We start from the raw sequence: 14298 nt of genomic DNA, 5'->3' as shown, positions 1-14298 counted from the left end.
AAGAGGTGTCTGAGAAGAAGGAAACCAATTGAAAGTGAGGACTCTGGCTATTACAAGTTCCTGATGGATGAGCTGTTGTTTCTCACCAACAGCTGCAAAATGGACTCTGAAGACCAAACCAGTTAGTGAAGGGAAAACATGTAAGGAGAGAAGAATTTATGGGGAAGAAATGGATCTGGATGGATCTCATCTGTGTGGTAGGGGGTTTCTGCTCCATGGGACCAACTTCTGCTTCTCTTCCATGTTTCCCTTTGCTCTTCCCAGGCTTGTCTCAGCCAGGGCTATTTAAAGCGATGTCCATCCTTCCCTGCTTCTTTCCCGTCCCTAGGCTCTTCAGGAGGGATCTCCCTTCACAACAGATAGCATGGAAAGGAGCAAAAATGTCTTTGTTCTGAGTCTGTCCCTTCTGCATCTTTGTGGTAACTTCCCAGAGGCCGGAAAATTTGCCTTCCACTCTGTGGGAGCAGTTTCCCTTGTCTCAGCTGCCTTAGTTCACAGGCTTGCTCTAGAGGAGCAGAATGCTGTGGGCAAGTGGACGAGATGGTTCCCTGGCACAGATGCGGCTTGTCCAGGTCAGTCCAGCAGACTCTGCTGAAGTCTCTTGAAGTTTGGAAAGAAGTAGTGCCTACAAGCCTCAAATAAAGCCCAGGTCTGGGAATGCTGCCTGATTTGGCAGAATTGAAACTCTGGAATAAGACTATGTTCCCTATGCTGTACTCAGCTGCTGCAGGAGGGGGAATCAGACTCTCTCCACATTCCTCTTCTTCTGTGGATGTGGACAGCTTGTGTTTCCACAGGCTTAAAACATAACTTGTCTTTGGGGTGTATTTGTGCAGCACAGACAAAAAGCAGACCTATATTCAAATTAGGGAACTGATTTCCTTGTTAAGATGGGGAAAATTTGTTGCACAGGAGCCACACATTTGTTGGGCATATGCTTCCCTTTATAATCAGTTTAGCTGCAAGCTGGGCAGTGCTGGTATCCTTGATTTATAGCAGACACCAGGTAATTTTTGTTGCTTTCAAGGTTTCCTGACATTGCTTTGCAACCTCTGGAGAGCTTCAGAATGCAGAAACATTAAGCAGAGTTACACAGAGTATTCTGAGTTGAAAGGCACCCACAAGGATCATCGAGCCTAACTCTTCAGTGAATGGCCCAAATAGGGATTGAAGCCACTTGCAGAGTCCTGCTGTGCTTGGATAACCCTGATACAACAACAGTCCTACAGAACTGTCACAGGCTCTGAGGTGACATCACAGCTGAGTTTCTCCGAGCACTGACACAGAACTGACTTGCTTTTGCTGTGGTGAAATGCTGCTCCTTGTCACATGGGGTGATGTTAAATAAGTTTCAGAGGGACAAAAAGGTTACTTTTAACCTTTTGCTGCCTTTTCTCTCTTATTCTGTCCAGGATAGCTGTCACCTCTGATACTGCACCAACCTCCACAGGGATTTGAGTGCCTCGTGCCGTAGCAATACAGTGGTGGTGGTTCATCCATTCCAGGTAAATACTGCCTCCCATCTGGCTTGCATTCCTGTCACTTCATACTGGTTTTAGTGATCTCCAGATGATGCATCTCAGGCTGGTTCACTGTGCTGAATTTGGGCTCTTTGCTAAGGACAGTGGTATTTGATGGAGTCTCAGGTTTAGGACACCTGACTGCAGCCCACACTAAAGGCTGACCTTGTGGATAGATCCCTGGTTGCATGCAGGGGTCATGCTGGGGTTGAGGGAAAACACTCTGAGTTTCCTCTCCTGCCCTGCCTTTTTGCCTGTAGGCCCTAGGACAGTGTCCATGAGGGGCTGTGGGGAGCGATGGAACTTGTGCAAGGGCTTTACATGGACTTCATATCTTGGGAAAAAATTGACCCAGCCCATCTTAAGGGTTAATCTTTTTTTAAAATCAGCTCACACAGAGGTGCTGTTAAAACTTTAAACAACTTTAACATGAGCTCATACAGGCTCATGGCTGATGGGGACAGGCTGTGGTCGAAGTGTCTGGCTCCCCACCAATCCCTGGAAGCCTGGATGGGCCTCTTGGCAGAGGTATTTGTCACAGACGGCTTCTGAAAGAGAAATAAATGAATCCCTCTGGTGAGTTCTGGCTGGGAGAAGGGGAAAGGAGGGAAAGCAGATAGCCTTGTGCTCCACAGTGGGGGAAGAAAGATGAAGTCCAAAAGTGGAGATAGAGCAAGGACTCACCTTGGAAAAGGGGCGGCATGCAAATGGGGTGATCTGAGGGGAAGATGAGGCAAGTGAGAGGCAGGACAGAGTTGTCAGCCCCACTGCTCTCTGTCCTCTCTCAGGGCACATGTCACCCCTATCCTGGGTATGTATCCTTGGAGTTGTGCTGTTCCAGTGGGCCTGGGAGCCCCCAGCCACTGGGAAGGAGACTGAGATGATGTGTAGGGCAGCTCTGATCCTGCCTATGGGGGACTGAGGACATGGGCTCTTGGACACATGCAGTCTCTGCAAAAACAAAGCAGCGCTGCAGCTTAGAGCTGCTGCAGGAAGAGATTCCAACCTCATCTCTGTTAGGTACTTCCCAACCTAGACAGTCATTTTCTGGCTTTCTTAAACACTCTGGAAACTTTAGGTTTTGGTGGCATGCTTGGAGATTTGTGTGGCCCATGGAAGCACTGGATGATATCAGCCTTAACATTTTGGGTCACCAGAGGGTTCTCACAGTAGGGACACTGAGCAGAAGACAGCATTGCTTTTGCTTCCCAGTGTTTTGAGGCTCAGATTGAGGTTCCATCAAGGAAATCTGGGCAGGCACCAGCGATCCTTGGTCCCTTGATATTCACCCAGATGTTGCAAGCCCTGGTCTGCTTTGTCATGAGAAGCACCAGTCGTGCCTCAGCAGTGAACAACAATGCAACAACTGGACTTGAGCCTGTGGAAAATGCTGTGCTTTGCCTGATGGGAAGATCTTTTAACATCGACTGGTACCAGGTGCACAAGTGGTTAAATTTTGTGTCTGCCCCCAACTCCTCAAATGCAAACCTTTTCCCCACTTGCAGTATTTTCCCCCAGTTTTCTTCTGAGTTCCAGGAAATCCCCACCAAAACTCAAGTGCAGCATCGCTGGTGACCAGGAGCATATGGTAACAGTACACCAGTTTGTAAATAGTTCCCTAAAGCAGTGAACTATACTTGTGGATACTAATTTTATCATAGAATTGGCCTATTTTGGTAATGTTAAGCCTGCTTCTATATCAAACAGGAAGTGGCACCCTAGGGATGCTGGGGCTTGTTCCTATCAGACTGGATTGATCCAAGGCCAAGACCATGTTTGTTGGTTTAGCTATTTCAGACCACATTGGGCCACTTTATACCTATTTGGTTTTCTTCTTACTTTGTATAATCCCTTTGTTTGATTGCTGAGATGGCCTTAGGCTTTATTTTTCCTGTGGGAGTGATGCAGCACAGTGACAAATGGAATTTTAAGGGGATGACTGCAGGGAGAAAATGTGTCCCTGCACCTTTCTGTTTGCCAAGTCAGCTGCACATGGCCCTTGGAGACAGCATCACTTCAGTAAGTACAAGAGCAGCTTTGAACTTTGAGGGAGTCTTTGTTCACCTGAGTGCACCAAACCTCTCTAAAACAACTTCCCCTTCCCCTTCCCTTCTTATTTTCTTATTTTCTTGTCTCTCTTTCTCTCATTCTCTTTATCTTCCTTCCTTCCTGGTGGCCACACCCAATGCCACCTCAGTGCTAGGGGCCAAATTGTGCCTTTCGACTATGGTCCATGGGAAGAAATTCTTCCCTCTCTGTTAAGAAAAACCTGTTCACATGTTTAAAATTTAATGGTTTTAGGTTCCTTTCAAGCTTCAGGTGGCTAACTTTGGGTTCAGCTCTTCCTCAGTACAACCACAACCCTAGCAAGTCTCAGGGTTCTGTCAAATCACTGATTTTCTTTCCTGTGATTTTCAACATAACTTACATGTGTGCTTTAAAAAAGAGACTATCTCACCATGCTGCTTCCCTTTTATCATCTGGTCTCTCTGCTTTTCTTTTACACCCCTGCCCCATTTTCTCTCTCTTTCTAGTCCATTTGCTCTTGTATATTATAGCTTTCATGGTATGGAAACTACTTCTGAAATACTTAGAGATAGCCTGCCTGCACATGTACTCAGTGTTCCTGGGAAGTGCTGTTTTATTTACAACATCCCTGCTTATACAATCCAGTACTGAATGCCAGAGACAGCAGTGCCAGGCCTTTTTAATTCTGAGTAAACACCCTAGACTTCATCCATAGCCAGCTGGGGTGGTGATGGAGTGCCGAGACCCCACACCTCTCAGCTGCTATAGTGAATTCAGCTTTACATTAAAAAGGCTGAGTGAAATTCATCTCTCAGCAACGTGGAAGAAAGAGAGATGGAGCTTCATATCCGATCTCTTTGGAGGCTTTAATTCAGCTCTCTGCCCCAAGAAATCCCTGTAGGAATGCTTACAGAAATCTGACCTTGTATCTCCTGCAGGTCAGGGCGTGTCAAAGGGAACAACCAATAAGAAACACACAATTAACATGAGCTGAAAAGGATGTTGGACAGGTGGCTTTTTGCTTCATCACGCCTGCGAAGGTGTCCAGATAAGGTTTCTCCCCTAAGGAAAGTGGCAAACTCTATCCTAAATAGTTTCTTCCCTCCAAGGAAGGATGGATGTATTTTTGGCTGGCTCACTGTCCCCCACAACTATCTATTTCCCAAGCCTTTGTGCTGGTGGGGAGATAGCATGCAGAAGGCACTGCAAGCTCACAGGTAGATTTTGCTGCCTGTATTATTCTACTAAGCATGCAAGGAGGATACCTTTTAACAGGGGTACAAATGACTTTCCCAGAAAACCGTACATTTCCATGGAGTCTGCCAGCGGGAGCAGAAGCCTGCTGCTGCAGTACCTGAGGCTGGGCAGGAGCAGCCCAAGCCTGGAGCTCCCTGCAGAAACACAGTGACTGCATGAGCAGCTTGGGAGCAGCAGGCTGGAGTCCCAGCTGAGAGGAACCTGCTTTGGACACCCAGCACACAGAGCAGAGCAATGTCAGGGCTGTCTGTGGCAGGGAGTGCACCCTAGAAAAGGGGGTTCAGGACAGCATCCCACTAGGGCATTTCCCTCCTTCCTCCACTCATCTTGTGCTTCTGGTACCTATGCAATTGCTTTTGGGAAAATTTCTGATGAGCAAGTACTTCACTCCCAGTGCAATTTAGCAGCAACTGATAAAGGAAAAGCCATTATCAGGAGACCGCAGGCATGCAGAAGCAGCTCCACAGCCACGTATCAATATGATAAAGATTTTTTCCCCTCCTTGGTCTACATACATTTACAAAGATTACTGTTCATAATAACTTGTCTGAACCCCTCAAAAATAACAGCTGTTCCTTTATGATAACTGAACATCTTAATGGCACCCCCCAGCAAAAGCAACCTTACCCAAGCCTTGCAGACAACTGCTTTTACCAGTATGAAGCTGACAGAAAAAGGAAATTTTATGTGTATGCAGTGAGATAGATTTTTTTTTTGTCTTAAGATTTTTTTAGATTTTATTCAGTGACTCAGAGTTACAGATTCTTTAATGGAGAACTGGTCATATTTTTAAAACTCAGAGAAGACTTGGATTCTACTTTGCTGCCCTGAGATCTCTGAGCTGTTGAATTGATCTGGACAGGCTGCATTGATGGGCTGAGGACAGTTGTATGAGGCTCAACAAGGCTGAGTGCTGGGTCCTGCACTTTGGCCACAACAACCCCAGGCAGCACTACAGGCTGGGGGCAGAGTGGCTGGAAGATGGCCCAGCAGAAAAGCACCTGGGGGTTCTGGCTGACAGCAGCTGAACGTGAGCCAGCTGTGCCCAAGTGGCCAAAAAGGCCAATGGCATCCTGGCCTGTGTCAGCAATGGTGTGGCCAGCAGGAGCAGGGCAGGGATTGTCCTCCTGTACTCAGCACTGGGGAGGCCACATCTCAAATCCTGTGTTCAGTTCTGGGCCCCTCACTACAAGGACACTGAGGTGCAGGAGTGTGTCCAGAGAAGGGCAACAGAACTGGGGAAGGGTCTGGAGCACAACTCAGGAGCAGCTGAGGGAGATATAGTTTAGCCTATATAAAAGGAGGCTCAGAGGGGACAGTATCACTCTCTACAACTGTCTGAAAGGAGGAGAAGTTAACAGAGAGCCAAGGGCAAGCATGGACATTCCATCAGCGATGCTCCTGTAAGCACAGTCCCACATCACTGATTTCGGTCCAGATTTACACCACTAGAGCCAATAAAGTAACAAGTAAAATACACAGAGGCAATGATCTTCTAGAGATAACACTGCTGCAACTTCTTCTAGCTTTTCCTCACAACTAGCCTCCTTCCTAAATTGTCCAGTTGAAGTTTCCAATTAAAACCTTTTGGAGCAGAATTAGGGAGTTTGTTTTTGACTTGCAGTGCAGCACCATGCAGCATCAGGTCCTGGGCATAGTCCAGCACATTCAGTGATGGGTCTCGTTTGTGGCAAGGTGGGTTAACTTGGTGTATTATTTGCACATGCAATACACAGTGTGACGAGGTGAACCACTACCATTTACCAAACACTGCTCACCTATCCTAAGGAAGTGATCTGGGTTATCTCAAGTTTTACAACAGGGGACTGGTTGCTAACATATAAATAAAAGACCTCATTTGATCCTGTGGGTCAGGCCAAAAGGGTTAAGCCCAGAGACTGCTGTGTGCAGCAGATGCTTTCCTAAGGGAAATTAGTGAAACTGCCCAGGAAAGTCCCTTTCATGATTACAAGACCAAATACTAAAAAGCCTCTTTTTCCAGGGCTGTTCAGGTTGGCAGGTGATTTTTTTGTGTCCATCTCCTTGTGAGATTGTGTTTTGTAAAATCTTGTTTACAAGAAAACCATTTTAAAATGGTGAAGGCTGTCTGGGAGTTTTACCCATTACAGCTCCCAAGAAGTGCTCCTTTGCAGACTTTGGTGTTACAATTTTTAGGAAACACTAGAAATGGCACAGAACATGTGCAATGAACAATATGTAATAAAGTAAACCCATGGTTTTACTGGCAATGTACTCCAGCTTTTCCTACATCTTTCACAACTTGCACATCATTCTACCCACTTCATGGTGCCTGCCTGCTCTGGTACCGAAAATACAGTATTCCAAAATACAGACAGTTATGAAATACCACACGCCCTAACAAATGTCCATCCTTTTGCGACTCTCCTGTGAGAAGGACGTTCCCTTCCTTAGGCAAGGGTGCCTGAAGAGCAGGATGCAGTCTCAGAAGCTGGTGGTGTACTCGTTCCGTGTGCTGGCGCTGGTCTCTGTGTAGCCCCCAGCGTCTTTTGTTACAGTGAAAGCCCTTCCTGCAGCTCGGCGTGGCAGCAGCAGCTTGCAGGCTGCTGCCCTGTACTTCTTCGAAATGAGGTTGTAGAGGACAGGGTTGATGGATGCGCTCAGGTAGAAAAGCTGCAGGGCGAATATATTAAAGTACTGGGAGAACAGCATCGTCCTCATGTCCCGGGTGTTTATAAATATGATCCTGCCAATGTGGAAAGGCAACCAGCAAATTACAAAGGCCAGAACCACCACAGCTATAAGACAAAATAACACATGTGGCAGTTAAGGAGTGAGTTAACTTTTCAACCATCCAGTAAACTAAATTTTACGTGGCTGATTTTGCAGGTTCTTCTAACTGATACAAATGATATATAGAAATAATGGCATTAAGTTGTTGGAAAACAATTAAAAAATGGGAATAGCATCAAGTCTGACTGTTAGTCTTTGAAGTAAAAGGTAACTGGTAAGATTTTAAGCTAAACTGAAATGATGTTTGCTGAGAAAAATGTAAACTACAAGAGTGGCATTACATCTGTAGAGTAACATCAGACACTACAGAAATCCCCCCTGGCTATGTCTGTAATGCCACATATGAGACAGGAAAACAAAAGTCAGAATGAGGAGTTTTTGTGGAAGCTCCACAGCAGCTCCATTTGCTGCAGAGTTGTTGTTTACCTTGTCTGCATCACCAAAAAAGACCCGGACTGCACCTCAGTCACCCAAGCTCCCACAGAATTCCCTCTATTGTGATGGGATGATATCTAATACAAAGACTTTACAGTGTAGTTGGGCGATTGACTTTTTCCCACTAAAATTTTCTCATGCATCCCCAGACCATTACTGCTGGCAACAGGTATTTGCCTAAACAGATCTCTAGCCCGTGTCACTTCAGCTGTTCTCCTGGTCCTGTGTTGCATTTTAGCACAATGAGAACAAATACAAACCCTCTTGCAATGGCAACACAGCAGGGGCAGATGAGGAACAATTACTTAAGTGTAGTACTGTATCCATACTTTTAATTGTTTTTGTTTATAAATGTATGTAAGTAAAACAAACAAGCATTTGTAGAGCTCCCCGGTGCTTCTCAGAGCTTAAATAAAAAGGATGCAGCCAAAGAAAGTTTGTGTCTGAAATACACCACAGACACCTGGTGCTGCAGGATCATAAGATAAGGGGGCACTGGTCCCAATTCAGGGGGTTCTGAGATCGTGGATATGCGTGCTTCTGTCAGAAAACCTCGTGCCTACTTCACTGTAAGTAACTTCCTCAAGTAAGTCGGCAAAATTCTCTCAGGCTTATTAGTTTCTTTCCTTTGGGCTACGCTATTTCCATCCAGCTGATTACACTCTTGGTAAAAGAAGTCTCCCATGTGACATGTAGAAACTACACTAAAGGTAGACAAAAGTAGTAATTGGGGCATTTTATGTTCCTTAGTCAATACTTGGATTTATTTTTTTCTTTCCCTTTAGACTGATCATTACTTATAAACATTAAAGCCCCAGGGCAGACTAAGATCTCTAACTTTCCAGGGCCTGATGCTGGGTTACTGAATGTATGACTAAGAAAATGAACTAAAATTTATCAGCATCCTACATCTGTAGGAAGTGTTTTGGTGTTACGGGATTTGTCTCCAACAGCTCGAAGGGGTAAGCTGCTGTTTCTCAGCCTCTGTGGGCAACCAGTGAATTTACTCCTTGGAGAGCTACAAAAGACCACTAAGAACTTACTTTTCAGAAGTAGAAATTTTCTTTGAAGAGGTGTTGCTGCCCACTGGAAGAGAGTGTTGATGTTACCACAGTTTTTCTGAATTTGCAGGCTATCTTGTACTTGATTCTGCCTGGTAAAATTCAGAGAACGGGTATTTCTGGGGAAGGCAGTCGTGCTGCTGCACGCGGGTGGAGCCGCAATTGGGAGGGAGTGAAATCCCTGCCGTGACAGTTCACTGGTGGGCTCGGCAGCGTGGCTGGGATGTCCCCCTGTGCTATTCCCTGTCCTGTAGGGGAGCCGCGGGCGCTTCAGCCCCGCCGAGACCCCCCAGCCCCGGTCCTTGCCCCGGCCGTAGCCCGAGCGGGATGGTGGCGGGACTCACCCAAGATCCGGATTGTCTGGCGGTGCCCCTTCTCCCGGAGGAGCGAGCTGGGGCCCCGCAGGCGGGAGTTGCTCCGCCACAGCTCGCGGCCGATGAAGCCGTAGAGGACGCTGAGGCAGGTGACGGGCAGGACGAAGTAGCAGGTGGTGACCCAGAACATGGTGGCCAGCAGGCCGGACTGCAGCGCCTGCGGGGTGGGCTTGCACTCGCGGCTGAAGTCGGTGCGGTTGTCGGGCTGCTCCACGCCGACCAGGAAGAAGAAGGGGCTGGCGGAGAGCAAGGCAAATGCCCAAAGGACGCCGATGGTGGCTTTCACCCGGCGCTTGGTGACGACCACCTTGGCCTTGAGGGGGAAGCAGATGGCGAGGTAGCGCTCCACGGTGAGGGCGGTGATGTGGAGGATGGTGCAGTAGGTGCAGCCCTCGCTGAGGTAGTGCGAGAGGCGGCACAGCAGCTGCCCGAAGATCCAGGGCCGGGAGCGCCAGAGGCGGTAGAGGTCGAAGGGCAGCCCCACGAGGATGAGCAGGTCCGAGACGGCCATGCTGCCCAGGTAGAGGTTGGTGGTGGTCTTCATGTCGCGGTAGCTGCGGATGACCAGCACCGTGAGGACATTGCCCGCCACGCCGAGCACGAAGAGCCCCAGGCAGACGGCCGTGACGGGAACGAGCACCCACACGGGCAGCGCCGGGCACAGCCGCTCGTCGCAGGGCGGCCACGGCCACGGCCACTCGGGCTCGCCCTCGCTGCCGTTCCCGGGGCCGCCGCCGCGCCGCATCCCGCCGGGGGCCGCGCCTTGCCCGGGGCAGCGCCTTGCCCGGCTCCGGGCCGGCCCCGCCCCGCCCCGCCCGCGCAGGTAGCGCGCCCCGCCCCGCGGCCCGGCCCGCAGGGAAGGAGGGAGGGGAAGGGAGGGGGGCGGCGGCGGTGCGCGCACAGGAGTGACCACCAGCAGCGAAAAAGAAGGTACTTTTTTATTGTCCACAGACTCTTAAAGGTACTTTGCTACATCGTTTTATGTATTTTCTATCAGACTATACAGGTTCGTCTTCATGGAGCCCGACGTTGTACAACCGTAAAGTGATATGTTTGGTAGTGTATCTATAGCGTTTTAAAAACTTTAGAGTTTCTCTTTTTCTTTTATTTATTTATTTTTGGAATGTACAGTATATGAGGTAAAATTAAGATTACATTAAAAACTGTCTTCAATGCAGTAATATGCACTGAGGCTCAAATGGCAAATACACTATTAAATGACTATCAAAAATAGGAGCTCATTTGAATTTTACTATGAAAAACGTAAGTCACTGCAGGCTACCTGCAGTAACAAATCTTACCGTTTTAGACATTCAAGCGTAAGAAATCTCTGGGCTGTGACACGCAACCTCATTTGCACTGCCAAACATGGCACTTTTAAGAAGGTTCTAGAAAACATCAGTTATCGCGGTATCCTGCGGGAAGGTATCAGCCTATACGTACAAATGACAAATTCAAAATAAAATGTAAACATACAGTACATTTTAAAGACAGATCGTTCTCGCCACGTGGAGGCCAAGTTCTTCGCCATTTCTTCTTTTTTTTTTCTTTAAAAAAAACGAAACTCAGCAACATTATTCTACAGCACAGATCATTGGACGTATAAACAATTACAATACATGCCCGTTCTAATATAAGAGAAATTCTTCAGAGATCTTCAAAGCACAAGACAGAGGTTCCTTTTTTTTATTATTATTAAGACTGACAGAAGTGTTTAATACTATTAAAAATGCTAAACTGAACACAACTAGAAGTCATTAATGATCCACTATCTTGTAACTCAAATAAATTAAAAGTAGCTAATTACAAAGTGTATAACAAATAACATAAGTGTGATGAGACAAGGATTTTTTTTAAAGATAGTTTCACTACAAGCTTTGTGTCACTGGCAATCATTGACATCTAGGCAAGATGTTCAATGGGATACTTGTTAAAATTCAGTCTGGTCATTCAAGAACTCACAAATGCAAGCTCACAAAACATTGATGAGTTATGCAATTGCAAAGTGCTCTAATGCAACATTAACTACATGCAATCAACAATTTGGTACAGTATCCAAAGAGACATTACATTAAACATTAGGATCTCAAGAAAAAAGCAGCTTTAAGTTTTCTGGTGCAAATTACTACACTTCGTCTTCCGATTTGGTGCCCCAAAGAAGGAAAGAACAGAAAGAAGGAAGAAAAAAAAGAGAAAAAAAAGAAAGAAAGAAAACAAACAAAAGAGGCAGTGCTTATTTCTGGTGGATATGACAAGTGAATGTTGGGGAAACAGCAAAAATTCAATAATGAATTTTACCTCAAAATTCTATTGACTAGCCAAAATCAGAGGGCACAGACATCTGTATAAACTGCATCCAGTCAAAGGTCAACTTTGGAAATGTGTTTTTCAATTTAAATAACAAATCTAAGAAAGTCTCTCACACTCTCCTTTCTATACTCAGAAGAAGTAAAAGAGGCATTTTTGTAAGTAAACATCAAATCCTGGGGGTAAGATAAACCACTTGTGCCATCTCCTTGTAGTCTTTCAAAAACATCTACTTGCAGTGAAGAACTCCACATTTATCAGATAAGAAGCTTCCTTCATACATACTCTTCCATCCAGTTTATTATTTGCTGCCTGAGAAAAGCCCCTTCTGTTTTTCAGCATAAATCCTGCTTCCCAAATAATTAAGACAAATGAGGAGGTAGAAATACAGCGCTAAATTGCTTTCACAGCATCAGATTAATATCGTGTACAGCACAAGGTTGTTAGTGTAAGTTTTAAATGCGATCTACACATTCTTCCCTGTTATGTTAGCAACCCTTAGAAGTGTGGGCCAGGAAATTATCTTTATACTTGCGTTTACTGGTCAAACCCTTTCTGTTAAACACTGTGTGCCTGCCCCATACCGAGTTTGTACTGCATGAAGGCATATAAAGAAAAGATTATATTTCTGTGGCTTGCATTTTAATAACATGTGTCAGCCTATACCTACGAGTAAGCATTTTAAAGTGGCTGAGAAAGTTTGCATCAGTCCCAATGCCGGTGCTAAATGCCTGGTTTTGTAAAAGCAAGAGAACAGAATTACTTTTAGATTATGAGAAAGTAAAATGTAATGGGCAGCATTATAAAATATATCTCTTTTCTTCACTTTATGACGAAGTACTGAATGATAACAGCAATCAGAATGGAAAAGATAGCAAAAAGTGCAAGGATGACAGCAGCACACACTTGGTCGCTCTGTGACCATTGTGTCCTTGTGGTTTGCACAGTGTCCTTGTTGGTGCTTGCCGGTGGTTCAGTCCTCTGAGAGATGAATAGCGCTGGGGCGCTGTAGGGGCCCACCAGGTCCTGGTGACCCGTGGCCTCTTGGCACTGGCGAATGGCACATGCGCGGAATCGGTATTCACAGTTCAGCTGGAGGCCTGTGTATCGGAACGACCAGTCCGGGCCCTTGTAAATCTAGCAATAACGGGGGGAAAAAGGGATATATCATGTAAAAATGCACTATATATCACACATGGATCTTAGCATGGGTTTGTTTATGGTGAAGGTAACTAAAAAGGATGACAACTCACCGATGTTTTTACCCAGGCAAAGAAAAATGGACAAAAAGCTCAAATATGTAATTAAATACCAGATAAAGTCTCCAGTTCTTTTGGTGAAGCACAAGAACTTGTGTGGAATGATGAGTACACACCAAATAAACTCTGTCACAAGCCCCAGTGTTCAGGTGTTTAATGACTACTCACAATGAGATGCAATACATAATATCATATAATGGGATTTTAGGCAGATAACTCTGTATCAAGCCAATTCATTAAGTCTAATCCAATCCAATGTACTTGGTTGTAGTTATCTGTATTTAAAAATATTATGAGTTATCCCAATAAACACTGTATCAGGAAAGGCACAGAGCCCTCTTTGTGATTCTTAATTTCATCATATTCCCAAGACAGAGATGACTTATGAGGGTGCCCTCCAGAGATCTCTCAGTTGGCTAGTTAACATGAATTCACAATGCTTCAGCATGTAGTGCCTAATTCAGTAAAATCTAAATTCCAGTTTCTCAAATTAATTAAATTTGCAGCTTTGTAAAGGTTGTGTGAAAGCCAACAAAACCACACAAGGGTGCAGTTATAGGTACTTCAATAGGTATGGAGGTATTAGGTGGGTAGCACAGCATAATTTGATTTCTCTCTTTAAGCTCCTTCGCCCTCCCACCTCCAAATACCTGGATTTGCTTTATTTTAACTGGTAGCACAATACAGAAATATCACATCATCAGGAGCTTTCCCGAAAGTCACCATACTGTTAGACCATATCCTGAAAAGGCAAACTAGAAATGTAAAGAAACAGGAAATCCCTTCTGATTCTGCTGTTTGAAGAGCTCTTGCTGTGCCTGAGGCTATGCTTAGAATTCTCTGACAAGCTGAGCATTACCTTGAGACTTTTCTCTCTGAGGCAGGGCAGACCATCGAAAGTGCAGCTTCCTCAAAATTCTGCTAATTTGGATCATACATTTGGGAGTGAACAAACAAGCCACTGACACACATCCTACTCCAGCTATGCCAGCTTTATGGCAGGGGTTACCATCCCCAGCTGCTTGTCCCCAGTGCCTTGCCAGAAGTTGCCTTCCCCTTCAGTGTGTTTCCTGGGGTATTTATATAGTTGCTTCCTAACCCCTTTAAGATCTTTGGTGTATACAGCTCAAACAGCACATTATTAACTTATTTTGTCTGTAGATAGAGGGAGTAATTTGGATGACAGATCAGAAAGAAGGAAAAGAGTGAAGTTTTGGCAGCAAAATAGCAGAAACAGCTTAGAGCAGGCATGCAGGCTTATTTTTTATCCATGTTGAATAAAATT

The 14298-nt window shown here is 45.6% G+C and overlaps 2 protein-coding genes across 11 annotated transcripts in view; both read right to left on the bottom strand.

The window, feature by feature from the left end:
• Positions 1–5511: 5511 nt before the first annotated feature.
• On the bottom strand, positions 5512–10204 carry MLNR (motilin receptor). Its single transcript, XM_023945240.2, has 2 exons — positions 9418–10204; positions 5512–7582 (listed from the first exon to the last, which is right to left on the bottom strand). The coding sequence occupies exons 1-2, from the start codon at positions 10190–10192 to the stop codon at positions 7269–7271; spliced, it is 1089 nt and encodes a 362-aa protein (XP_023801008.2). The 5' UTR covers positions 10193–10204; the 3' UTR covers positions 5512–7268.
• A 163-nt stretch (positions 10205–10367) lies between these two features.
• Positions 10368–14298, bottom strand: part of FNDC3A (fibronectin type III domain containing 3A) — a 113450-nt gene continuing 109519 nt past the window's right edge. For all 10 annotated transcript variants that reach the window (XM_086881305.1, XM_086881307.1, XM_086881313.1 and 7 more), the window contains one exon: positions 10368–12891. In XM_086881305.1, the coding sequence (XP_086737431.1) occupies positions 12577–12891 (315 nt within the window). In that variant the 3' untranslated portion in view covers positions 10368–12576. The remainder of the gene's footprint in view (positions 12892–14298) is intronic.

The sequence above is a fragment of the Cyanistes caeruleus genome, chromosome 3 (assembly GCF_971803275.1).
Source record: "Cyanistes caeruleus chromosome 3, bCyaCae1.hap1.1, whole genome shotgun sequence".
Lineage (NCBI taxonomy): Eukaryota > Metazoa > Chordata > Aves > Passeriformes > Paridae > Cyanistes > Cyanistes caeruleus.
The sequence above is the reverse complement of the archived record's forward strand: the minus strand, read 5'-3'. Positions and strand labels throughout refer to the sequence as shown.